Below are 26806 nucleotides of genomic sequence, written 5' to 3'. Positions count from 1 at the left end.
GAGAAACCACACGGAAAGGGAGCATCCGCCTGGACGGTAACCATTAATCCACCACACGAGAGGGACTCAGAGGGCCTCGAGGGCCTTGGACTTTGGATGCACCGGGGGTCATGGTGGGGGCCTGGGTCTGTGTGGCCATAGAGAGGCAAGGGTGAGCTGGGTCTTAGGAGAGGGGCCTGTGCCCCAGGGCAGAGCCAATGGCTGCACTCTGTAGATACGAAAAGTGGGGCCCTGGTGTGTGGGGTGGCTCATGCAGCTGCCTGGATTTTGGAGCTGGCCTGTGCCACGTGAGGCCTCTTGGGCTCAGGGGTTTTTCCTTGGCCAAGACCTGGGAAACTGCAGTTGCCTTCCTGTTTCGAGCAGTTGTTCTCAAACTGCTTCCTGTGCCTGCCTCTCTGAGACCTACGAGGGATGGGACTATCGCGACCCTCCCCCTCGCCCCCCAGCACAGATATCTTGAGGTCCCACAGCGAGTAAGAAGTGGAGCTGGACCTGGGTCCAGGGGCTCATGCTCAGGTCCGCCTTTCTCCCAGTGTCCTAGCCAGCTGCCCTCGATGCTGGGGAATCACCTGAAAGCTGATGGGGAAACAGCAGGTTGAGGGCGCCGACTGTGCTGTCGTCTTGCTATGGAGCAGAGCCAGGAGTCGCCCGGCCCCTTACCACCCGACCGATCCCAAACCCCCAAACCAGTCCAGAGAGCTTTCTGCATGCAGACTGTATGAGGCTGCCCTCGTGGGAGGGGTCGGGGAGAGGAGGGCAGGTAGGGACCTGCAGGGCCACCAACACTGAAACAGTGAGGGGCGAGGGTGACCTGTGGCCTATCTGCAAACAACACGACTTGGTTCCGTTGTTTTTAAATGTTTCAGACGATAAAATAAGCCAAATTATTTTCCTAGATGTGAAATGATGTGGCACTGCTGATGCGGTGAAAAGTTAATCCTTGGGCCACATATAGCAGTCACCATTGGTGGTTTTTTTTTTTTTATGAATAGATGTTTAATCAATAACTTTGTAGGAATTTTAATAGAGAAATTATTTTTTGAGAAATTCTTCAATACAAATTAATGGGGTGGCTCTTGTGTTGTGATACAGTGGTAAAGCTGCCATCTGTTACACTGACATCCCATATGGATGCCGGTTCGAGTCCTGGCTGCTCCACTTCTGATCCAGTTCCCCGCTAATGGCCTGGAAAAGCAGTGGAAGATGGCCCAGTGTTTGGGCCCCTGCACGCGTGTGGGAGGCCCAGCCGAAGCTCCTGGGTCCAGGCCCCTGGCTCTGCACTACCCTGGCTGTTGCAGCCACTTGGGGAGTGAAGCAATGGGTGGAGACCTCTTTCCCTCTGCTCCCTTGCTCTTGCTCTCTCTGTAACTCTGACTTTCAAATAAATCAGTCTTTTCTTTTAAATGGCAAGTATCATCTGGAAATACGTTTGCATGCTTGGCTCCCTCGTGTCGAGGCAAGCAGACCTGAGCGACGCAGCACCTGCCTGCAGGGGACGTGGAAACGGGATACGCTGGTCACAGCAGCCCCTGCCCACTCTGAGGCCCAGGGCTGCTGTTCCCAGCAACGGGCACGTGGGCTGCTGGGCATCTCCATGCCTGGGTCCTCATCCTGAGAGACCACACACCACCTGGGCTCATCCACGCATCACCTGACCCCGGATCACCCAGGCCACCCGTGGGAAACAGAGCTTCCTTTAAAACTCTCCCCGGGTTCCGGCTTTGCCCACCACAGCTCTCTCCCAAGAGCAGGCCTGTACCTGACAGGTGGCAGAAGAGGGGCGAGGGTCGGCAGGCTCAGCAGCAGCCCCCGCTGCCGGGGCTTCCGCGTTCTTTCTGGAAAGCTGGCCAGCACGCATGCTTGGGCCGGCAGGTGGGGAAGGGGCGGGGGAGAGGCCAGCAGAGCGCTGCACCCTCAGAGCCCACCTCTGACATGGGGGCCACGGGGCTCAGCTCCCATGTACAGCCTGTGTGGAAGTTTTATTCATTTTTTATTACACACATAACTGATTCGAACATGTCCACCCTGAGAAGTGTAAGTATAAATAAATGCGCGCCACCTCGGGTTAGGCTGCACTGCTTGCCTTCACAAGGAAGACACGCATCCACACCATGACTGAGCGGTGCCGTTCTACGTTTCTCTCGAAGACTGTGGCCAGAAGGGGAGGCCACCCCCCGGCTCTGTGAAGGGGAAGGGGATGGTGGACTTGGGCTAAATGGTGACGTGAGCAGCGCCATGGCCTCAGCGTGCAGGAGCCGCGGTGCAGGGGTCCCAGCGGGTGCGTCCAATGTCCCGCGGGCACCAGGTGCTCCTAACTCTGGGTAAACTTCGGGTTCATGACCGTGGTGGTGGCACTCTTGAAAAGCGGGTTATCCTGGTGGGAAAAGCACACACGGACTTGTTGGGGGGGGAGGCTGAGGGGCAGAGCTTTGGAGGTGCTAGGTCGACGCGGACGCTGTTGCTTTGGGGAAGGAGCCGAGGTGGGGTGGCTTTCGTGGGTTCCGGCCTCAGCAGCAAAGCTAGTCCCCAGCAGCAGAGGCTGTGCCGGGGGCGGGGAGGGTGCGCACCACGCCTGCAGCCTCCTGCGCCCAGAGGTGCCCACTTACATTGTTCCACTGGGACTTGAGCTTCTCCTTCTCAAAGCGCCTGTACTCCCGGAGGTCACTCAGGTGGGTCAGTGCCTTCCAGATGACCAGCAGGAGGACGCCGATGAGCACAACGCCCGCCACGGTGCCCCCGACGATGGCGGCGATGTTGGGGCCCTGCACACACTCTGCGGAGGAAATGGCCACACAGAGCGTCAGCCCCCCCTTTCCTGCTGGCCCCAGGGTGTGCCCACAGGTGCGCCACAGGTGCACACGGAGGAGCCGAGTGGTGTGAGGACACCGTCCTGAACCGTAGCCGTGGAGCACGGAGGGAGCCAGCCCTGGCTCCCGCAGGACACAAGAACATCCCAGTGACGGGTGGAGGCCCTGGCAAACCCTTTGTTCAGGGGGGCGGAGGCCAAGCAAGCCAGAGCCTCCCAAAGGGCAGTCACCACTCATTCTCATTCACCTGACCCTGGCACGAATTTGCCTACGTGGTCCTGACAGGACAGCGTCCACCTGGCCCTGATAGGACGGCGTCCACCCGGCCCTGACAGGACAGCGTCCACCTGGCCCTGATAGGACGGCGTCCATCCAACCTCTGACAGGACAGTGTCCACCCGGCCCTGACAGGACAGCATCCACCCAGACCTGACAGGACAGTGTCCACCCGGCCCTGACAGGGCAGCGTCCACCCGGCCCTGACAGGACAGTGTCCACCCGGCCCTGACAGGACAGCGTCCATCCAACCTCTGACAGGACAGTGTCCACCCGGCCCTGACAGGACAGCGTCCATCCAACGTCTGACAGGACAGTGTCCACCCGGCCTCTGACAGGTCAGTGTCCACCCGGCCCTGACAGGACAGCGTCCACCCAGCCCTGACAGGACAGTGTCCACCCGGCCCTGACAGGACAGTGTCCACCCGGCCCTGACAGGACAGCGTCCACCCGGCCCTGACAGGACAGCGTCCATCCAACCTCTGACAGGACAGTGTCCACCCGGCCCTAACAGGACAGCGTCCACCCGGCCCTGACAGGACAGTGTCCACCCGGCCTCTGACAGGTCAGTGTCCACCCGGCCCTGACAGGACAGCGTCCACCCGGCCCTGACAGGACAGCGTCCATCCAACCTCTGACAGGACAGTGTCCACCCGGCCCTAACAGGACAGCGTCCACCCGGCCCTGACAGGACAGTGTCCACCCGGCCTCTGACAGGTCAGTGTCCACCCGGCCCTGACAGGACAGCGTCCACCCGGCTGCCTGCTGAGTTATACCAACAGAACTTGGATCTGTCACTGTTCTGTGGAAAACCCAGCGCTGGCCCCTGGTAGGCCCTGGCGTCTGCCAGGACTCCTGGGGCCCCGTGATGACTGTGGCCCCGCCCCCCGGCCTGGTGCTGTCATCCTCCTCTCCTGCCCTCAGGGACCCTCCCCTTGGCTCCTGCAGTCCGCACACGGGGCCCGAACACGAGTAGACAGGGCTGGGGTCACGAAGCCCGCAGCTGTTACTGGGAGCCGCACGGACAGGCGGCCACCCGCTCTGGGACGCAGCAGCGCCCACAGTCTGGGCCCCTGGATTTTCCCATTGTCCTGGGGGACAGCCTGGCAGCCGTGGCTCCAAGCCTTGGCCCCTCGATATCAGGTGGCAGCTGACCTGGGGTTGAGCCGTGTGGTGTCCCCCAGTGTGCCCGTCACAGGTCAGAGAACTGACGGGGGTGGGAGGAGTGGGACAGGTGGACTGGCCACCAGCGTCCACGCGTCGCCACTGAGAGACCCCTCCTCTGCAGCGCCCCCCCCCCCCCCGTGTGGGGAGGTCCGGGGCCGTGGCTCTCGTCACAGGCCCGCCGGCCTCACCTCGGCTGTCCTCCACGTGGACATCATAGTTGTCCATCCCTTGGCGCTGGCACAGGGTGAAGGCCATCCAGCAGCCCTCCGAGTCTTGCTCCTTGCACGTCTTGCACGTCTTGCCCCGCAGGGCCACGTCCACCAGCTGCAGGTTTTTGCACTGGGTGCTGCAGTTCTTCCCAAAGGGGCCCTTGTCGAATTTCAGGCACTCAATGCAGGAGCTGCGGAGGGGGAGGGGCTCAGGTGTGCACGTCAGATGGGGCCCACGCCAGCGCCTACCGAGAGCCAGGCTGGGGTGGAGGGCGGAGGGAATGGGACACCTGGCCAAAGGGGCCAGGAGAGGGCCCAAGCCTGAGGCCCCCAGAGAGACAGCCCCACAGTGCAGTCAAACCTGGGGCAGGGGTGGTCAGGCGCTACGGCCTGCTGAGAGCCCCCTGCCCACATACAGAGGTGGGGCCGCAGCTGAGCACTCCAGGGGTGGGGTGACACTCACATGTACTGGCCGCAGGGCGAGGTGCAGCCCAGGCACTCCTGGCACATGGGCGGCTGGTACCCCTTCTTGCACACACACACGTTGCAACGGCACTGTCCACGGCCGCTGCACTCCACGCCCTGCGCATCCAGGCAGCCGTCCGTGGACTTCTTGCACTGGCACGCCGAGCCCTCGAAGCCGTCGTTGCAATGGCACTGGCCGCAGGAGCAGGACCCCCTCTCTGGAGACAGCAGTGGCCACTGCTTTGACCCAGGGGCCTGGAGACGCTGCTGCCCTGCTGGCTGCTCCCTCTGCTGGGTCATCGCCCGGCCTCTTCCCACTGCCCCGCCTCTGTCTGTCCCCCCTCCTGCAGCAACTGTCCAGGTCCTCCTCGCCCCACCAGCAACTTCCTGGCTAGCCTGGACCTCCACAGGCCCCCCTGGATGATGGTTCCTCCCCAGGGCCCTGACGGTCACCCACTGAGGTCACCTCCCCCTCACAGACCCACCCTCTGGGCAGGGGAGGGCTCTCCTAACCACCCACGTGTCCATCTGTCTGCCCCCCGTGTCCCACGCTGTCTGCCCCCCCCCCCCCACTGGACAAGCAAGCGAGGCCTGAGTCCGGGCCACTCACTTTTGCCACCGCAGACCTGGCCGTCGTAGCGCTCACAGTTCATGTTGTCGCACTCGCAGTACCGCCCGAAGATCTGCTTGTTGGGGTTGTCGCTGGTGTGGCACACGCACTGCCCGCAGATGCAGTCCCCCAGCCCCGAGCAGACAATGGAGCTGTTGTCCTTCCGGCAGCTTCCCTCCAGCTCCTGGCTGCTCCTGCCCTGCGTCTGGCACTCACAGTTCTTCCCGGTGTAGCCGGCGTCGCACCTGGCGGGGAGGGAGGGACTCAGCGGTGGCCGAGACACCTGCTGTTCCACGCCGCGTCTGCCCTTCCTAAGTGCCAGGACGTCGTGGGCAGGAGCACGCGTGACCTTGGCCCGAGGCGCTCCTGCAGCCACGCTGTGGCCCCCTGCCCGCTGTCGCCTGCCCTGGGGCAGCACTGCAGCCGTGTCACAGCCCCCCCCCCCCCCCAGCCCTGACTGCGAGGCTGAGAGGATGTGGGGGCAGGGACGGCAGAGGCAGGCGGCCACTGAGGCAGGCCCAGGGCAGTCTCAGAGACACCACTGCTGCAGCGCTGCTGGGGGGAGGTGTGGGGACGGTGGAGGCCGGGTGAGGGTGAGGGACAGAGCAGCCCAATGGGGCAGAGACCGGGCGAGCAGTCAGAGGGGAGACAGCAGTCGTGCGACAGGGGGTTGGCCCACCAGCAGGGCCGGCGGCTGTGGCTCTGGCCCCTTCTGCAGGCCTGAGCGGGCGTGAGGGTGCCTGTGTAGCCTGGCAAGGTGCGGTGTGGGCCGAAGGAGAGGTCCTGGGGTGGGCCAGTCCTCCGGGCACGGAGCCGGGCAGGAGGACACTCCCAACCCCTGCACCGAGGATGGCACTCCGCCGCCCTGCTGTCTGCTCCTGGCCTCTCCAGGTGTGGCAGGTGAAGCTGTCCAAGGGGTGTGGGCTCAGCTTGGCCACCCTGGGGGCCCCAGGGGCTGAATGAGACAGGTGTAGCTGGACACGTGCCTCTCGGTCGTCACCGCTGCCGTGGGGATGTGTAGGAGCCCAGCAAACACCCACCCTGGGATGCCTGCAGGCGTGGCCCTGCTCAGGACCCGAGCGTGGAGAGGGAGGAAGAGTGGCCATGGCGACAGAGGGTGTGGCTTTTTGACCCTCAGGGGGTCAAGGCCAGGTGCTCAGCCCACCCATGTAAGCCTGGGCCCACTGTGCCCACCCCCTACCCCCCAAGTGGGGTGTCACGCCCCGTAGTGCCCCAGCACTCTGGCCTGCTACTCCTGGGTTCCCCAAGTCAGAGAGAATGGGTTGTGGGGGAGGGACACAGAGGCTGGATGGAGAAAGTGACCAGTGCAAGGCCACAGCCACCCCTGAGGTTCCTTGTGCCCTGCTATGGGTCCTGCCTATGGTGAAAGGGTGTCCCTGCCGGCCCTGCCTTGGGCCCCCGCGCCCAGAGAATGGGGAGCGTGGTCAGCATTGCCTGCCGATGGCCTGGCTCGGGGGTCAGAGGAGAGGGCGTGGGGGGTGCTGTGTGTGGAAGCCCAAGTTTTCCTTCTGCGGGTGGAGCCGCCGGGCGGGCTGCGTGCCGAGGGTCCTGCTCCCCTCACCTGCAGACGCCGCACTCCATGGAGCCCTTGCCCCCGCACAGGCCACGCTCCTGCCTCTGGTCCCGGCACCGGCACTCACACAGGGGGAGGACCCGCACCGTCACCGTGTCGGTGAAGCCCAGGGCCCGGATGACAAACGACTTCTCCTGGATGCACTCGGAGGCCGTGACCTTCACCTGGAAGGTGACCTGCAGGGGGAGGGGCAGGGCTCAGGCCGGGCATGGGGGGGTGGGGGTGTCCTGACCCTGTTCCCGCCCCCGGCCAAGCTGGGCCCTGGGGGCACAAGCTTGCCCAGGGTGGGGGCGGAAGTGGATCCTGCAGGGAGGAGCAGGGTGAGAGGGCGGGGGCGAGCTGGAGCCAGGCTCTGTGCTGGCAGACACAGCAAGGCCAGCACCAAGGACCTCCGGTGCCTGACTGGGGACGGTGTCTTTGGAACACTCGCCATCACACAGGCAGGGAGAGGCATCTGGAGCCACCGTGTGGGGACAACTTGTCCACAGAGCTCGTCCCTAAGCCCAGCGGGTGAAGACGCTGGACAGGGAGTTAGATTCCGACCCCAAGCGCAGGGGTGAATCGCAGCCTGAGAGCACCGGGGCCCCACCCCCAGGCGGCAGTGCCGGCCCCTCGGCCCCGGGGGTGGCACAGAGAGCAGAAGCAGCCAGAGCAAGTCCGAGAAGTTCTGGGCAGAAACTCGTTTGCGACCCGCGAGTAACACTGTGAGTGTTACTTCACAGCGACAGAGAAACTGAGTGACAAAATTAAACCTAAAATATCGGGGCCATAACTCGAGGCCTGTCGCCGGTCACTGTGTGGTCCACGCCTTTGTGTTTTTCTCAGAAAACAAAATGAAGCAAGCAAAGAAAAACCAGGCAAACCCTGGCAACTGCGGCTGTGAGCGCCCGTGTCTGCCCCACCGCTGTCGGCTCCGAGCCTGGCTGAGGGGCGCGTGCCACACCCTTGCACAAGGAGTGCCTGGCCCGCTCAGCCACAGCCCCCTGCCTGCTCACCGGGACGTTGATCTGCACGTCGTCACAGTCCCCTCTGCGCTGGCCCAGGAGCGTCCCCTTACTGCAGAAGGAGTCGTAGGTGACCCTCAGGGAGTCAGGCAGGGCGCTGTGCTCCAGGAAGACCCGGGACGACAGTTTCTGCGGCAGAGGGCGAGGGCGGCACGCTGGGGTGAGCTGTCCCCTCCCGCCCCCTGCACCAGTGAGCACGCTCTGAGAGCTCTGCAAGGCGCCCTGGGCACGGCCTGGCTGCCCACTCCACCGTCCCGCCCAGCTACAGGAGCCCAACGCGGACCCAGGCCCTGAGCCCCACCAGAGCTCCTCCCTCCCCACAGAGCCCCTAGTGCCCAGCGCAAGACGGGGCTGGATGGCCTGGAGTGATCACCGCACGTGCTGCCGGGGGGGTGAGCTGATGACAGTGGCATCACCCGTGCCCTCCACCTAAAGACCCAACCCCGCCAAGCAGCGCCTGGAGCACAGGGCCCCTGCTCGGGGCTTGGGGGATCCCGAGAGGCCATGAGAAGCAAAGGGGGTCCCCTCAGGGGCCTAAGTTAATGCAGCAGCAGCGGTGTTTAGAGGTGCTCCTGGCTGAGCCCTGCCGAGCCCTCAGGACACCTGGCCTGGCACAGGGCTCCTGGGATGGACTGCAGATCCAGGTGGTCCCGTGTCCACCAGGGACCATGGCCCCCAAAGGGGCAGCCCCGCTGCAGCCGGCCAGGTTGGGGGTGGCAGAGATGAGGCCCAAGGCAGAGGGTCTACAGCCTGTGTTTCTGGGGGCGCCCAGCGGGGGTATGGGGCAGCACCATCGATGAGTGGGCAGGGAGCTGCCTGTGGGCCGTGGCTGGGCCAGTGCGTGCCGAGGCTGACGGATCCCCGAGGGAGGCCAGGGGCGCTCCCCCCACAACCCCTGTGCTGCCTGCAGGAGAACGGACAGGCTGGCCAGACACCAGGGGCGGCGGGCTCACGCTGTAGGCGTCCTTGATGAGCTGCACCACGTTGCTGGAGTCCTCAGACAGCTCCCCGACGGCCGACTTGGGGATGATCTCCGTGAGTTTCTGTCGGGCAAGGAGAGCGGGGGCCGCCGTCAGCACCCCGCCGTGGGAGCCTTGAGCACCCTCAGCTGTTGGCTCCCGGGAAGCAGGAAGTCCACACTGCCTGGCTCTCGGACTTCCTGGGGGGTTTTCAGCTGGGGACGACGCCGGACTGGGCAGCCATGCGTGTCCACCTCCGCTGGAGCCCTCTCACCCCCGGGAGGGAGGACAGGCGGATAGCCCCAGCTCAGGGTGACCATCAGGAAGTGATAAGTTCTGAGGGTTTGTGGGATTCGATTTGAGTGGCGATTGTGTTACCCAGCCCTGTGACAATCAGCTCGCAGGCCAGTCCAGCTGGCCCCACATATGGGCCCCAGGCCAGACCTCTCTCCACACCTGCCGTGTTGCACCAAAGAAGGTATAATTGCTTCGTCTGCCCAAAGCACTGAACTGGTGGTCGGCCACTTCCCAGCCCCGAGTAGGGTGCGCTGCCCTCCACGGAGCTCACGAGGACACAGCCCAACCTCCCCTGGCCTCCACTGCCTACTCCCAATGTCTCGGCCATGGACCCCCTGAACCTTGTCCACAGAGGATAATTTGGCGCTTGGGGCAGCCGCTCTGAACTCAGAGCGGTGAGCTCCACAGTCCCCTCCATAGGCACCCTGGCCTCACCCTCAGGCAGAGACCAGTGCCCCTCACGGATGAGGACCGGCCTGGGGGAGGGGCGGCTAGCAGTGCTGGCATCCCATATGTGAGTGCTGGTTTAAGTCCTAGCTGCTGTTTCGGGTCCAGCTCCCAGACAACGCACCTGGGAGGCACCAGGTGATGGACCAAGTCCTTGGGCCTCTGCTCCCCATGTGGGAGACCCTAATGGAGCTCCTGGCTCCTGGCTTCAGCCTGGCCCAGCCCTGGCTGCCATCTGAGGAGTGAACCAGAAGATGGAAGACCTCTCTCTCTCTCTCTCTTCCTGCCCGCCCCCCCCCCCCCATTCTGCCTTTCAAGGCCTGGGCTGCTGGTTGTAGCATCAGGGACTTGAGGTGTAGGGCAGGGCCCGCTGACTCGGGGGAAGGGTCACTGGACTTCAAGAAGCAAGAGCTCCACATCGCCCGTGAGTCGCCGTCCGGCCCCGGGACCACGCGCTGCGCCAGCTCCGAGTGCTGCGGGCGCCCTCCGGGCAGGGAGCAGCAGTGCTGCCTTCTCTGTGGGCAGACTTCCGTCATGGGGGTTCTCGCAGCAGGCCTGGGCCGCCCACGGCCTGCACATGGCCAGGAAGGACTCGGCCCTGGGAGGCCACCTCAGAGCTGGGCACGCCTGCGGGCAGCGGGGGAGGAGCGGCGTCCCCTGGAGGAGTCGGCCGCGTGCCCGCTGTCAGCTCACTGCTGGGAGTTGCGAGCTGTCCACACTCCAAGGGGTGGAGCTGGTCTCTCCTGGCCGCCCGCCTGACACAGCCGCTGAGACCACCCAGAGCCGTGAGAGCGGGGCCACTGGCCCGGGAGTGCTCTCTCGGACGCACGGACGCGGACCCCGGAGACCCTGCCCCCGCAGCCGCGAGCCGGCTCGGCCAGGCCTCCCCGCCCCCGCACCTCATAGGTCTTCACCATCTTCTTGGTCACAGCGAAGATGGGCTGGATGTTGTTCTCGGCCAGCTTGTGCGCCAGCTGCCCCACCGACGGGTAGTCCTGCGGGAGACCGCAGCTCACGTCGCCGGGGCCTGCGACGAGCCCCTGGCAGGGGGTGGCCCTTGGGCTGGCGGTCACTGCCCTGGACGGGGGACACCGCACCCTCTCGGCCACAGAGCCTCAGCTGGAGTGAGGATTTGCTGCATAACAGGCTCACCCCACCCAGAGTCAGCCCCGTTCCCCTCCCCTGTAGCCCAGTGTAGGGGACCCTGCCTGTCCCTCCCCTGTGACCCTGCCTGGGTGACCCCACCCCGTCCCCTCCTGTGTGACCCTGCCCTGTCTCCTCTCCTGTGCCCCCCCCACATGGGTGACCCTGCCCCCTCCCCTCCTGTGTGACCCTGCCCTGTCTCCTCTCCTGTGCCCCCCCCATGGGTGACCCTGCCTCATCCCCTCCTGTGTGACTCCGCCCCGTCCCCTCCCGTGTGACCCTGCCTGGGTGACCCCGCCCCCTCCCCTCCTGTGTGACCCTGCCCTGTCTCCTCTCCTGTGCCCCCCCACATGGGTGACCCTGCCCCCTCCCCTCCTGTGTGACCCTGCCCTGTCTCCTCTCCTGTGCCCCCCCCCCCACATGGGTGACCCTGCCCCCTCCCCTCCTGTGTGACCCTGCCCTGTCTCCTCTCCTGTGCCCCCCCATGGGTGACCCTGCCTCATCCCCTCCTGTGTGACTCCGCCCCGTCCCCTCCCGTGTGACCCTGCCTGGGTGACCCCGCCCCCTCCCCTCCTGTGTGACCCTGCCCTGTCTCCTCTCCTGTGCCCCCCCCCCACATGGGTGACCCTGCCCCCTCCCCTCCTGTGTGACTCTGCCCTGTCCCCTCCCGTGTGACCCTGGCTGGGTGACCCCGCCCCTTCCCCTGCTCTCTGCAGGCCCTGTGCCCCCCTCCCCGTGGCTGGGCTGGGGGAGGGGTGGGGAAGGGAGGGAAGGGGGGCTCACGAATTCGTTGCTGCGCCGGTACATGTTTCCCTCCAGGTGGCATTGGCCGTCATTGGGGGTCAGGATGGCGCCCAGCTTCCCATCACCAGCAAAGTGGAAGCCGTCGTCGGTGGCATACACCAGCAGCCGCGTGACATTGCGCCAGCCGATTTCCTCCTGAGAGGGACAGGGCCTGGGTTACCTGCCTCAGGTTCCCAGCAGGGCAGCTGGGGAGGGGCGGGGCAGCCTCAGGACTGGCTCGGTGCCTGCTCCCCTCCTGGGAGCAGTGGCCAGCGCCAGGAGGAGCCTCGAGAAGCCCCTGGGAGTACTCGAGGCGTGGCAGGGGGCTGGAGGCCAGATTTAAATTGAGACAGAGGCGTTACCGAGCCCAGGCAGCTCAGACCTGGAGCAGATGCTGGGGAGAGGACGGCCGAGAACCTCCAGGCCACACTCACGGCTCCCAAGTACGAAAGCCCGGGCCCGGGAGGCCACGCGTGGAGCCGAGTCCCTGAGGGGACAGACAGCCCTGGAAGGAGTCGCATGGCAGCACGCGTGGGTAGCCGTGACCCTGCACGGGGGTGGACAGCGTGTCCAGGGCACACTGGGGACTGGGAGTGTGTCATGCTAGGAAGTGGGCGGTGCCCCAGGGAAACTGGGCCGGAGAACCATGGCCCTGGGACACAGCGGCAGGGACCTGTGTGCAAAGGCCTGGAAGGGGCTGGGTCTACCCGGGTGACCCCCAGGCCTGGGCTGCCAGCGGCCTGCTCCACGCACGGTCACATTAGGGTTTCAGAAGCTGTGTCCGAGCTCTGAGTGACCACGGAGGCTGCGGTGCTTCTCAGGGCCCTGCCTCCCTCCCTACCCGTCCTGCCCATGGGGCTGGGGGCTGATGGGGCCTGTGGGGGTCGCCCCCCATGCCTAGGCTGGCAGTGCCATGGGCTCAAGGCCCCAGTCGACCCTCCAGCCTGTGCCAGTGGCCCTGCAGCCCCTGGGGGACGCCCAAGTTGGGGGCCTCTGGAGATGGAGCAGGGGCAGCAGCCTCACCGGGCACACGGCGACCTGCATCATGGCGTCCAGCCCGCCCTCGGGGGCGTCCAGGTTCCCGGAGATCAGCTGCTTGCCAACCTCGGTCCGGAACTGCTCGGAGTTGCTGGTCAGCTTCAGCACGTGCCGGAAGGCAAAGGGCGCCTGGCACTCCTTCTCCTTGTTGGGACAGGGGTTCCTCAGCTTCTCGGGGTGCGTGTTGACGAAGGGCAGCACCGTCTTGTCCACGAAGGACCCGAAGCCTGAGGGGGCGGGCACGAGACCGGGAGGCTGCCGGCTAGCCAGTCTGTGGCACCGTGCGGGACGGGCCGGTGCTTGTGGCTGTGTGTGCCACTGTGTACGTGAGTGGGTGTGAGTGAGTGCTGTGCAGATGTGTGGCACGAGTGTGTGCTTGTGGCTGTGTGTGCCACCGTGTACATGAGTGGGTGTGAGTGTGTGAACGTGTCTTGTGTGCACATGTGGTCTTGTACACATAGGACTATGACCGTGCATCCTGACATACAGAGAACCCAGCAGAGGCAGCACTGTTCCCAGGAGCGGCTGAGGAGGGGTGAGCAGCCCCACCCCTTAACCACCCCGACACCTGGGACTCGCACTGTGTATACACGTCAGTGCCAGCCAAGCACCAAGACGCCGGCCCGGCAGAGTCTGCCTGGTGCCCTCTGGTGCTGGGATGACGGTGCTGTCCCCACGCCCCTGAAAGTGTCTGATCTCACCTGTCTTTAGTTCTTAATAACCAGCATAGTGGGGCTTTGACCTCTTAAATGTGACAAAAATCAGGTGAGAAGGAAGAAGAGGATGAGGGAGTAGGGGCTGGACTGAATCCATAGTCTCGGGGGCTAGTGACCAGCCCCGTCCCTGGGGACACAGACCCAGGCCTGGCTCGGCAGATGCCCCAAGGGGCGCCTGTGCGTGGAGCCTGCTGTCTCCTGCCCTGGGGACCAGAGGGTGCAGGTGCCGTCCGGACTGGGGAGGGCCTCACCGACACGGCCGGACTCGGTGATCTCGTTGAGGGCGCGGAGCAGGTCTCCGCCCAGCTTCTTGACGTTGATGAGGTCGTCGAGCATGGAGTAGGAGAGGTCCATCAGGTAGTACAGGTCAATGGGGTAGCCCTTGGCCCGCCGGAACGTCACGTTGAACGCAGCCGCCTGGCCTGTCCGCGGACGGGGGCGTGAGCGGCACGCCTGGATCCCCCCATCCCCACCCTCCTCACCCTCACCTGTCACTGTGGCCGGGCAGCGGGGCTCACACACACACACACACACACACACACACACGTCTGCTCCAGCACAGCTGCCTCCCCAGGCCAGTCTCCGAGCACCCCAGGGGCTGTGTTCTGAAGCTGTCCTCTGTGCCCAGTCCATTTGGGCAACTCTGGTTTCAGCGTCACGCAGGACAGCCCTGGACGCGTGCTCCCACGGGGCAGGGGGGTGACGCAGCTGGAGGCCCTGGCCTCCAGGACCGCCCCTTTTCCTTATAAGGAAGGGCCTCAGTGATTCACCAGAGTACCGGGAAGCGGGGTGTGCAGGTGAAGCCCCAGGTCTCACCCCCACAGGCAGGACGACAGAGGCAGAGTGGCTGAGGCACGGCGGTGGGAGGGCAGCCTGTTTGGCCACGAGGAAGCCACTGCTGCCCACCCCAGGCAGCGTCTCACGCAGGGCAGACCCGGGGCCCGAGGGAGGGAGTAGCACTGCCGCACCGTGGAGTGGGCGGGGCTGGGTCCTCTCCAGCTGGCACTCAGATGAGGCCACACCCCCAGGCCACACCCCCAGCAACGGACCCAGCTCAGCTGCCCCTGCCTCAGACCCATGGAGATGGGTGCCAAGAGGCGTCTCATTTCTTAAACAGAAAACAGTCCCTTGGCTTTCTTGGCTGCGCGACTTATCAGAGCCTTGACTCTGCCCAGGGCACCTGCAGCTCAGACTTTGGCCATCGGGTGTTCAGCAGCCTTGGGCCTCACCTGGCCCACCTCCTTGCCCAGCCTGGACACTCCCGGCTGGCTGGCCCTGACACCCGGGGCAGGGTAATCTCCAGACCTACCTGGTCTCAGGAACAGCGTCACTCTCTGTGGGGACAGCTGCTTCCGGCCCCCGTCCAGCTCCTCCTGGGGCTCGGCCAGGCTCCTGGGGTCCACGATGTTGTCCAGCTCACAGCCCTTTGCCCGCAGCTGATCCCGGGTGTCGCAGCGGATGGAGTCGGGCTCCCCCGGCGCTGTGAAGTTCTGGGGAGGGGCAGGCGGGAGGCTGCAGGAGGTTGCTGGTCCTGGGGGCCTAGGCCCCTCCTTGTCAACACCCAAGACCCCGGAGGGAAGAGAGGGTGGGCACCTTTCCCCATAGGAGTCCAGACCAAACCCAGCGGGGAACCCCAGCACACAGCTCCCGCAATTCAGAAACAAGCTTGGGGGTCCCGGGTTCAGGGCACTTTCCTCCTGGCCACGTTGTCCCTGCAGAAGTCCCCTAGACTCTGACCGGCAGGTCCGGGCACCGGGCCCTGGAACGAGCAGATGAACGCCGCCCAGAAGGAGCCATGGGTGAGGGACAGCAGCAGATGGGCCAGGCCGGGATGCCACATCCTAGTACGCTTTTGGTACCCTCGTGGCTTCAGGAGCCACACTCACATGGTCAAGAAATGAAGGAAACCAGCGAGAATATTGGCAAAGACATCTGAAGTGTAGTCCCCACGGGAACACAGGAACCGTCCGTGTGAAAGGCCCAGGGCTGCACGGGGAGGGTCACCAGCCTGGCTAAGGACAGCTGGACTTGGGCCACCTTCCTCAGTGGCGAGGACAGAGGCACCGCCCATGCATAGCTCCTGCGCAGGTTGGTGGTGACTCTCCCCCTACCAACCCCCGAAGGAAGGAGCAGGTGGGCTGGGTGGGGTGGCAGCCTGGCTTCTCTCAGAGAGGAAGCAGACCCTGGGAGATCTCTGGCCCCAGGGCCAGGGCAGAGGGGTACAGGGCCGGCCTGGAGCATCTTGTTATCCCAGAAAACAAGGAAGAGCTAAAAACATGACAGACACCTGTCCACGGGACACAGGCCAGCTCAGGGGATTCCCGATGTCCACGGGACACAGGCCAGCTCAGGGGGGTCCTGATGTCCAAGGACACAGGGCCAGATCGGGGGGCTGCCAGTGGCCAGAGGGAAGCAGTGAGGGCACCATGATGAAGAATGAGAGGCAGGACTGCAAGCCGCTGGTCACACTCAGCGCTGAGCCTGTGGGTCCACCCAGACGCACGGGACGTGGTCAGGAGGGGGCCAGCGCCTTCTTGACCTGAGAAGCAGTTGAGGAGCCTGTGTCCCCTGGGGCAGGCCGGGCCTGTGGGTGGTGCTGGGTGGGGGAAGCAGGTTTGCAGCCTCGGGGGTCTCCCCAGCGACGTCACCCTCAGAGCCTGGCAGCCCCGTGGGTGCTCCCCATCCCAAGTGTGGGGACAGAGGCTGAGTGTGCCGTCCCAGCGTGGAGCTCCTGCTAGGGTGCAGCCGGACGAGACGCTGGAGGGACAGAGCCAACCAGGGCCACTCGGCAGCACCCACACCGCCAAGGGCGCAGGGGACAGTGGTGACCGAGGAGCCCTCCCGACAGTCAGGAGGTCTGCGTGCACAGTGCGTGACCCGGGGTTACATCAGCCTGGACAAAGCCTGCTGAGGCGGCTGGCGGCCTCCGACCAAGGCAAAATCTCATGATTTTGATACATGTGGTTATCAAATGTAAACATGCGTGTTTATCAAACCGCATGGGTGAGGTTTGCACCTGAAGTCTTGTTCGCCAGGCCCTGGCCTCGTGCCTGCATACCACACTCAGTGGTTGGGAAATGTATGCGTGTGTGCATGTATGTGCATCGCGCACGTGCATGTATATGCATTGTGATCATGTGTGCACGCATACACATGCATGCATGAACATATAGGCCCGCGCGTGTGTGCACGTGTGTGAGTGCACGTGTGTGTATATGAGCATGTGCCCGTGTCTCCACATAGGCCTGCACGGTCAGAGCCTTGGCAACCCTGAGGAAGATGGTGTGAGCAGGATCCAGTGCCCCTCCAGGGAGGGGGATACTGTCAGGATCTGGGGTCCCCCCGGGAGGAGCCCTCTGCTCGAGGGGCTGGGTGCACCCGGGGCTGTGGCGTGGGGAGGCCGCCCCCTGCTGTCTTCCCCTGTGCCTGGGTATCTTCTTCAGGGGGAGTCGCCTGAGAAACACAGGAAACGCTGAGGGACAGGGGCTAAGGTCCCACGTGGGCACCCTCTGCGATCCCCCGCAGTGTCCTTCCCTCCCTGGGCACTGGGGCTGCCCCCGGAGCTCTCTGGGGTCTCTGGGCGTGGCTCACTCTCTGCAGGTGGCCGCCTGAGTGTCTGGGAGGCCCCTGAGTGGCTCATGCCAGGCTTGGGGGCGGCTGCAGCGCCGTCCGTCTCTGCCTCTCCCAAACAATCCTCGCAGCCCTGGACTGCTCCTGCTCCCCTGCGGACATGGGTGGGGGGCGCCCTCCTGGAACTCCAGGTTTCAGAGGCTGGGGAAGGGCCCTGCCCAGGGGACGGGACGACTGCTCAGCCATGAGGAGTCCCCGGTGGCCACGGCAGCCACGCAGCTCTTACCAGCTTCTGGCACCAGGCACAGCCAGGCCCCGACTGGATGCAGTCCCGGCAGTTGCTGACCTTGTACTTGGTGCACTCCTGTGAAAGGACTGAGGGAACAGATAGGCGGTGAGGGTTCCCCGGGGGACAGAGAACACAGGTGAGGGTGACCTGGGGGACAGGCAGGCCGGTGAGGGTGCCCCAGGGGACAGAGAACACAGGTGAGGGTGACCTGGGGGACAGACAGGCCGGTGAGGGTGCCCCGGGGGACAGAAAACACAGGTGAGGGTGACCTGGGGGACAGGCAGGCCGGTGAGGGTGCCCCGGGGGACAGAGAACACAGGTGAGGGTGACCTGGAGGACAGGCAGGCCAGTGAGGGTGCCCCGGGGGACAGAGAACACAGGTGAGGGTGACCTGGAGGACAGGCAGGCCGGTGAGGGTGCCCCGGGGGACAGAGAACACAGGTGAGGGTGACCTGGGGGACAGGCAGGCCGGTGAGGGTGCCCCGGGGGACAGAGAACACAGGTGAGGGTGACCTGGGGGACAGGCAGGCCGGTGAGGGTGCCCCGGGGGACAGAGAACACAGGTGAGGGTGACCTGGGGGACAGGCATGCCGGTGAGGGTGCCCCGGGGGACAGAGAACACAGGTGAGGGTGACCTGGAGGACAGACAGGCCGGTGAGGGTGCCCAGCCCCACCCTGGCAGAGCCACGTGGAGGCAAGTGGAGGAGGAGGGTCAGAGAGGCCACGAGGGGTGGGGCGAGGCGAGACCAGTGTCTGCAGCCCCAGGGGGTCCGCGTCAGCCCCCAGCCTGAGATGACCGGGAGCGTCCACGCAGGCCAAGGCAAACCCTGGTCTTCCCCGGCAGAACTCACCAGACCCCAGGGAGAGCAGCCCCGCCAGGGCAAGCAGCAGGGGGCGCCAGCCCAGCATGTCCTGTGGGGAGAAGGGGTGCCGGGGTCTTGGTGACAGGGCCTCAGCTCAGACACTGGGGGCTGACCACCCCCAGAGCCCCTCCCTGCTGACCTGGGGCCTGAGAATCAGGTAGGGCACACAGGTGAGTCCCTGTGCAGGGGTGAGACAGTGGGCTGCACCCCTGCTCAGGTGATCAGGGTCCAGGAACAGCCAACAGAGGACCCTATCACTCACCATACACTGTACACACCACACTCAGTACATACATACACATCCACACACGTGTGCAAAAGCACACACATGCATGCATGTCACAAACATATGCATATATGTACACAGTGGGGTGCCCCACTCTGCTGAGGGCAGGGCTGTGCCTGGTGCGCCCCGATCCTTGGTGATGGGCACTGGGTTGGGAACGGGGCTCAGCAGGTGGCAGGGCTGGGTGAGCAAGGCCGGGCAGTGCCTGGGGCAGGACCCTCCCGCCCTCCCCTGGAAGTGCGCAGAGTAGCCTGGGGCAGGCTTCTGCGGGGGTCCCTGGGTGGGGAGGGCCCCCTGGTCTGGCGCCCTGGGAGCGTGGGCCCTGCAGCTGGCTGTGGCTTTGTCTGCTGGCAGCAGGGAGAGGGTGCCCCAGCAGGCAGGAAGAGGCACCCAGCCCAGGGCTGAGTGTCATCACACCTCCCCCAGCCGCACAAGGTGGGGCTCTGAGGCTGTGGAGCCTGCTCCCCCTTGCTGCCTTCACAGAGGGGCCGGCAGGGTCACAGGGGGCTCAGGGCTCCGTGGGCACAGAGCCCAGCCCAGGCCCATCTGTGCTGTGGCCAGTGGGTCCTGCCATCACCCTCGCTCCCGAATCCCCGTGGGCCCCACAGCTCAGAGGCCCTGCCCAGCCGGTGTTCTGTCTGTCTGGAGGTGGCTGCTCCCACCCCCGCCCCATACATCCAGAAAGATGACCAGCCGGCGCCGCGGCTCACTAGGTTAATCCTCCGCCTGGGGCGCTGGCATCTCGGGTTCTAGTCCTGGTCAGGGCGCCGGATTCTGTCCCGGTTGCCCCTCCTCCAGGCCAGCTCTCTGCTGTGGCCAGGGAGTGCAGTGGAGGATGGCCCAGGTCTTTGTGCCCTGCACCCCATGGGAGACCAGGAGAAGCACCTGGCTCCTGGCTTCAGATCAACGCGGTGCGCTGGCTGCAATGCACTGGCTGCAGCGGCCACTTGGGGGGGGGGGTGTGAACCAACGGCAAAAGGAAGACCTTTCTCTCTCTCTCTCTCTCTCTCTCTCTCTCTCTCTCTCTCTGTCTAACTCTGCCTGTCAAACAAACAAACAAACAAACAGAAAGATGGCCACCAGGGCCAGAAACGTCAGAACAACTCCCTGATCCTTCCCGCGAGGGCAAATGCAGAACCTGTGCCCTGGCTGGCTTCCTGGGTGCAGCAGTGGGCGGAAGAGGAGGTTTGGGTTCCCATGGAGCCCGCCCGGCCCCGGGAACCCCCCGTGTCTCTCTCTAGCCCTGCGGCAGGGCTCAGGCCGAGGCAGCGGGAGCTGCTCCCGCCCGTCCATCCAGATCCCACGGTCACCCCCTTGGCTGACGTGGAGGCCCCGCATCTCTTCCTGGGACCTGGACGCCGCTCTCCCCCCACCCCCCGGGCACAGGGTCCAGTGGGCCTCAAGACAGCCACTCCTTCCGCGACGGGGGCTGCTCCAGGGGAGGGTAGGGAGCAGCCCCTCCCAGGAGTCCCCATCACGCTCATGGCCCCGCGGGGGGAGCCGACACCACCACCACTTTGCACTATGGATACGGGCTGGGCACCCCCTCCCCCCGCCACCGCACCCCTGAAACTCCGGGAACCCCCTGGAATCTCTGTGTGGGGGAACTGAGGCCTCTGAGCATAGCTGGACGCCGACCTGGGCGCTGGCTGCACCTGTGCACCCCAGGCCAGCCCAGCTGGGTTCCAGCAAGACCCACACAGACCACAGTGCTCTGACCTTGACCACAGGAAGCTGAGCGGTGGGGAGCTGTTCCCTCTCCTCTCGTGCAGCCCCTCACTGGAGCACCAAGTGGGCACCGCCATGCATCACCTGGCCCTGGCCCTGTCCAGGCTCGGGGCTCAGGGGCTGCTGGCAGGCACCGGGCCCCGCCCCTGCTCCCTCAGCGGAGCCCAGACGAACGGTGCCTCGGAGACCTCACAGGGCGATGGACGAGAGCCAGGCTCCGGGAGGGACATGGGGCTTGGGGGTGGGGGAGGGCTGAGCTCCAGCCCTGGCACCAGCCCTCCCGCTGCGTGGGAACACAGAGAGAGGGAAGCAGCACGCCCCTCCCAGCAGCCGGCACCGGCCTCAGAGGCTCGGGCCCCTCTGCCACTCTGCCTTGGTTTCCTCTGTGGCAGGAGGGGACCGCAGAGAGCACGCATCTGTGGGGCAGCATCAGTGCTGGCACACAGGCCCCCGCTGGGGGATAGGGGTGCAGGAAAACGGGGAGGCCCTGAGCCAGAGGCAGGCCCCAGACTCAGGCACCAAACCCCCAGTGAGGCCCCCCACCTCCCAGCACCTGGGGTCAGAGTCGCTCTTGACCTCGGCTTGCTCACCAGGGAAGTCCCTGCCTGGCACAGACTCAGGACGGGCCGTGTCCCCAGGTCCCCTCGCGGCAGCACCTGGGTCGCCCTTGCCTGGAACAGCATGGGGGCCGAGTGCTGACCCCTCTCACGGCCGGCAAGGACTGTGGTGTTGGAGGGAACACGGAACACATATGTTCACGGGAGAAGCAGGACACATAGAAGAGAGCAAAGAGGAAACACAGAGAGATCGGAAATTGCAGGCCGAGAGCAGCGCAGGGCGTGGGTGCGGGGACGGCTCCCTGTGGGGAGGAGGTTTGCAAAGTTGCAAAACCCTCCGGGGCCTCTTGGGGAACCGAGCCCCCAGGCGCACCGGAGCTTTGCATCAGAGCTGACCCTGACTGCCCCAGGGCAGAGACGCCAGGGCGCAGCCACTGCGGCAGCGGTGCCTGTGGGGAGGAAGCCAGAGCCCCCACTCACCGGGGAGCACAGGGCTCACAGGGCTCGGGGCAGCCTCCGGCCCCCAGAGCAGGCGCTTCCTGGGAGTGGGAGCTGGGCAGCAACTGCAGTCTGAAGCCGGAGTCGGGATGCAGCAGCGTTCCGCCGGTCATGGGTGCTCCAGACAGAGCCGGGGACAAAGGGCAGTGCACAAGCACGCAGAGGCCGGAGGCCTGGGCGCGCTCCGCCGACTGCTCCCGGAACCTCCACCCCCGGGCCCAGGGCGCGCAGTCGTGCTGTTGGCTCCGCTGTCGGGGAAGTCCAGCGGCAGAAGGTACCAGGGCCCCCGTTTCTGGCCAAGTGGGGTAACATGAGACCCCTCCCCTCATTACATAGACCTAATTATACATTTAAAACACTCCACTAGGAGATGCCACGTTCTCCATCCAAGACAGGGAAAAGCTTCGTGCCTGCCGAGGCCCCGGCGCCCTGGCTGTGGCCTGGGAAGCGGGGAGAGGCTGCCATTGTCTCGGGGACCGCGCAGAGGAGGGACTGCGAGAGCAGACAGCTCGCACAGAAGCGGTGTAGAGGAACAACTCGTGCCTTGTGCCAAGGGGGCAGTCATCTCTAAGGAGAGCTAAGGCGGCACACACCCACGGGAGAAGCCCAGGGCTTCAAACCAGTGATGGCCCAAAGCAGAAACATAGCCTGTCACTCAGACGTGGAGATGTCAGCTTGCTGAGGCCACGTGTGCCACCTGTGCCCAGCCACACAGCCACAGGCCTTGTGTGGCCACCCCATGGAAAAGTCTCACCCAGTGGAATCCTATGCAGGTGTGAACAGTGGCTCAGGCCAGCTCGACCTCATGGTGGCAGGTGAGTGGATGGACACCTGCCTTCCCAGCAGAGAGCAGGCGGGCAGCAGGGCCTGCACGTGCTGGGCCAGCTCAGAGGTGGCCTGGCCATGCCTGGCTCTGCCCTCCAGGGTTGGCTTTTTCACCTCAGGCTCACTCACTGGAGTGGACTGTACCCCATCCCATCAGCAGCCAGCCCTGCCTCGGGAGAAGGTTTGGAGACTGGGGCTGGCTGTAGGGGCCTCTGGCCTGGCCTGAGCTGCGCTGGCCCCCACAGGTGCAGGAAGACGGGACAAGGATCTGGTTCTGGGACATGGGCAGGTGCAGCCAGACGAGAACTCCCTCCAGGCCAGCTGCATGCAAGGCCCGCGTGTCAAGACTGGGCCTGGGCCCAGCGACCGCTGTGAGTGACAGCAGTCAGTGAACGGGTCTCCCGGAGCACAGGGCCCGACCAGGACGGGGAGTATACCTCCTGTAAGCCGGGTCTCACCCAGAGCCTCCAAGCCTCAGGCCCAGGGTGGGAGAGAGGGCAGCGCTCCCAGTTCAGGACAGCTTGGCCCAGGGAAACAGAGAGTGGATGCAGTTCGCACCCGGGCGTCACCTGAGACCGCCCAGAGCCTGGGAGGGGGCACCCCAAGATGGGGCTCCTCAGTGGTCTGGCTGTGCCCACAGCAGGGACACGTGTGCCACTCAACCCTCTGCAGCGGCTGGCACCCCATCCGCAAGTGGGGGCTGGACACCGGGCCCTGGCCCCGGGCAGAACCGTGGCTCCTGCACAGCCTCAGGGACATGTGCCCAGGGAGGCAGGGCCCTGTCACCCGGGGCCGCCCGGCTCCAGGCTGCCCACCCAGGCTATCACCTGTGCGTCCCGCCAGGGCCTAGCCAGGTTCTGCCCCGGGAAGTGAGCTCTGAGCTTTGTCTTTGCTTATGGGGCAACTGGGCCATACACAACAGGCCAGCCTGCCCCTCACTCTTCACAGATGGGGACATTGCGTCCCAGGAGGCCTGGCCAACTACGCCTTCCAGATGGGGTGCAGGCAGACCCATGGATGGCACAGCTTCCTGTCCGGGGGTCTCTGCCTCCATGAAATGTCTGGGTGACAACTGCAGTGTGTCCCTCCCCCCAGCCCCGAATGCTGGCGTCTTCCACGTAAACGACACCTGCGAGGTGGGGCCACCAGCCGGGAGAGCCAGGGGTGCTGGTTGTCTGGGCAGGGCCAGCTCAGGCAGGATGAAAGGGGGAGTGGGAGCTAGCCCCAGACTGCAGGGTCCCTGGGATCCTTTCAACCCTCCCCCACCTGCCAGAGACCTTGGGACGGCCCCCAGAGGCCTGGTCATGGGTGAGGTGAGGCGGGGGCGCTGAGCCCGGGCTGTGGGGGGCAGCATCACACGTAGCACCTGCTCACAAAATAGCACCACCCACTGGGCCAGAGCAGTGACGGCTGCCTCCAGGGGACTGCACTGCACACACACCACACAGACAGCACACACCACACAGACACACACATCACACAGCACACACAGGCACACATCACATACACCAGACACACACACATCACACAGACAGCACACATCACACAGACACACACACCACACAGCACACACAGGCACACATCACATACACCAGACACACACACATCACACAGACACACACATCACACACACCACACACAGGCACATATCACATACACCAGACACACACACATCACACAGACACACACATCACACACAACACACACAGGCACACATCACATACACCAGACACACACACATCACACAGACAGCACACATCACACAGACACACACACCACACAGATAGGCACACATCACACACACACCACACAGACAGCACACATCACACAGATACACACATCACACACACCACACAGACAGCACACATCACACAGACAGCACACATCACACAGACACACACACCACACAGATAGGCACACATCACACACACACCACACAGACAGCACACATCACACAGATACACACATCACACACACCACACAGACAGCACACATCACACAGATACACACATCACACACACCACCCACAAGCACACATCACACACACCACACAGACAGCACACATCACACAGACACACACATCACACAGCACACACAGGCACACATCACATACACCAGACACACACACATCACACAGACAGCACACATCACACAGACACACACATCACATACCACACAAGGCACACATCACACACACCAGACACACACACATCACACAGACAACACACATCACGCAAACACACACATCACACACACCACACACAGGCACACATCACATACACCAGACACACACACATCACACAGACAACACAAATCACACAGACACATACATCACACACACCACACAGCCAGGCACATATCACACACACCACACACAGGCACACAACACATACACCGGAAACACACACATCACACAGACACACACACCACACAGACAGGCACACATCACACACACACCACACAGACAGCACACATCACACAGACACACACATCACACACACCACACAGACAACACAAATCACACACACCACACACAGGCACACATCACATACACAACACAGACAGCACACATCACACAGATACACACACATCACACACACACAGGCACACATCACATAGACTAGACACACACACATCACACAGACACACACACATCACACATACCACACACAGGCACATATCACACATACCACACAGACAGCACACATCACACAGACACACACATCACACACACCACACACAGGCACACATCACATACACCAGACACACACACATCACACAGACACACACATCACACACCACACACAGCCAGGCACATATCACACACACCACACATATCACACACACCACACACAGGCACACAACACATACACCGGAAACACACACATCACACAGACACACACACCACACAGATAGGCACATATCACACACACCACACAGACAGCACACATCACACAGACACACACATCACACACACCACACAGACAGCACACATCACACACACCACCCACAGGCACATATCACATACACCACACAGACAGTACACATCACACAGACACACATACATCACACACACCACACACAGGCACACATCACATACACCAGACACACACACATCACACACACCACACACAGGCACACATCACACAGACACACATACATCACACACACCACACACAGGCACACATCACATACACCAGACACACACACATCACACACACCACACACAGGCACACATCACACAGACACACATACATCACACACACCACACACAGGCACACATCACATACACCAGACACACACACATCACACAGACAGCACACATCACACAGACACACATACATCACACACACCACACACAGGCACACATCACATACACCAGACACACACACATCACACAGACACACAGCCAGGCACATATCACACACACCACACAGACAGCACACATCTCACAGACACATACACATCGCACACACCACACAGACAGCACACATCACACAGACACACACACATAACACGCACCACACAGACAGTACACATCACATGCACCACACAGCACACATCACACACACCACACAGACAGGCACACATCACATACACCAGACACACACACACCACCCACACCATACAAGACACACACATATCACAAGACACACTCACACCATACCACAGACCCCACATATACCACACAGAAATGCACATACGTGCCATAACACACACCACACAGACACACACATCACACACACCACAGACCACACTTACAACACACACACCACACGGACACACACACACGCCACAGCTGGTGGTGGGGACACGCAGACAGCAGGGCGCTGACTCTGGCTGGGAGAGGCGGCGCGGCCGCTAGGGGGAAAGGCCTCAGGCCCCAGTGCTGATGGCCACACCCTTACCCAGCATCCCCCAGCCTGGGGGGCTTGCAAACCCTCTGCCTGAGCCTCCCCCTGGTGTGCTGGGCCTCGGGGCCCCCGCGTCCTTGGGGCCCAGCCAAGGTCTGGCTCACCCTGGAACCGGAGGCCCTGGCACGTGCTCCCATGTGCTCCCCGGCCGGTGCTCCCTGTGGCTCTGCCCCTCCTCTCGCTGGGTCTTGGAGAAAGGGGTGCCCAGAGCAGACGGCTGGGACCCCCTGCTGCTGGTCAGCCCCGGCCAGGGCCACAGACACGGCCGCCGGGGCCACTCCAGGTCCTAGAGGGGCTTCCTTTGGGAAAGAGAGCAGCTGCCCCGGGACGAAGCCAGGGATGGGGTACTCCCCTCTTCCAGCCCCCCTGACACGGAGGGGCCCTGCACTCACCCTCGGCTCCGTGCGTCCCGGCAGGGCTGGAGGTGGCTTCGCCGGCCGTTCAGCAGGCTGGCTCTGTGGTCGGGGCTGGGACACAGCGGCCCCACCGTGAGGTCTGCGCTTCCTGTTCTCAGCCAGTTCCTCCGAGGGGGCGGGGTGACGTGTGGCGGGTTGCCCCACATGGGGCCGACGGGGTGCGCTCCTGTGGGCAGTGGGGACGGGGCCAATGGCGGCACCGGGGGACTCCCAGCCTGTCAAGGAGGGCAGTGGGCAGGAGCTGGGTCCGTGGATTTACACATGAGCCCTGAGCCTGGGAGACTGAGCCACTCGGACAGGAGACCCCGAGCAGGCCCAAGCAAGGTGCCAGGGTCCAGGCAGTGG

At 63.8% G+C, this 26806-nt stretch overlaps 1 protein-coding gene across 3 annotated transcripts; it reads right to left on the bottom strand.

The window, feature by feature from the left end:
* Positions 1-1973: 1973 nt before the first annotated feature.
* On the bottom strand, positions 1974-26592 carry ITGB2 (integrin subunit beta 2). Of its 3 annotated transcripts, none has more exons than XM_051839974.2 (16): positions 26438-26592; positions 18226-18286; positions 17372-17460; positions 14825-15005; positions 13767-13937; positions 12785-13026; positions 11762-11917; positions 10735-10830; positions 9086-9175; positions 8124-8261; positions 7117-7304; positions 5535-5779; positions 4923-5142; positions 4439-4650; positions 2607-2773; positions 1974-2374 (listed from the first exon to the last, which is right to left on the bottom strand). In XM_051839974.2, the coding sequence occupies exons 2-16, from the start codon at positions 18281-18283 to the stop codon at positions 2312-2314; spliced, it is 2316 nt and encodes a 771-aa protein (XP_051695934.1). In that variant the 5' UTR covers positions 18284-18286; positions 26438-26592; the 3' UTR covers positions 1974-2311. The 3 variants fall into 3 exon arrangements, with proteins under 3 accessions (XP_051695934.1, XP_051695935.1, XP_051695937.1); XM_051839975.2 differs by lacking the exon at positions 26438-26592 and adding an exon at positions 21289-21598; XM_051839977.2 differs by lacking the exon at positions 26438-26592 and adding an exon at positions 20243-20374.
* Positions 26593-26806: the final 214 nt, after the last annotated feature.

Source organism: Oryctolagus cuniculus, chromosome 4, assembly GCF_964237555.1.
Source record: "Oryctolagus cuniculus chromosome 4, mOryCun1.1, whole genome shotgun sequence".
NCBI classification, from domain to species: Eukaryota; Metazoa; Chordata; class Mammalia; order Lagomorpha; family Leporidae; genus Oryctolagus; species Oryctolagus cuniculus.
This window is presented reverse-complemented; position numbering and strand designations above follow the sequence as displayed.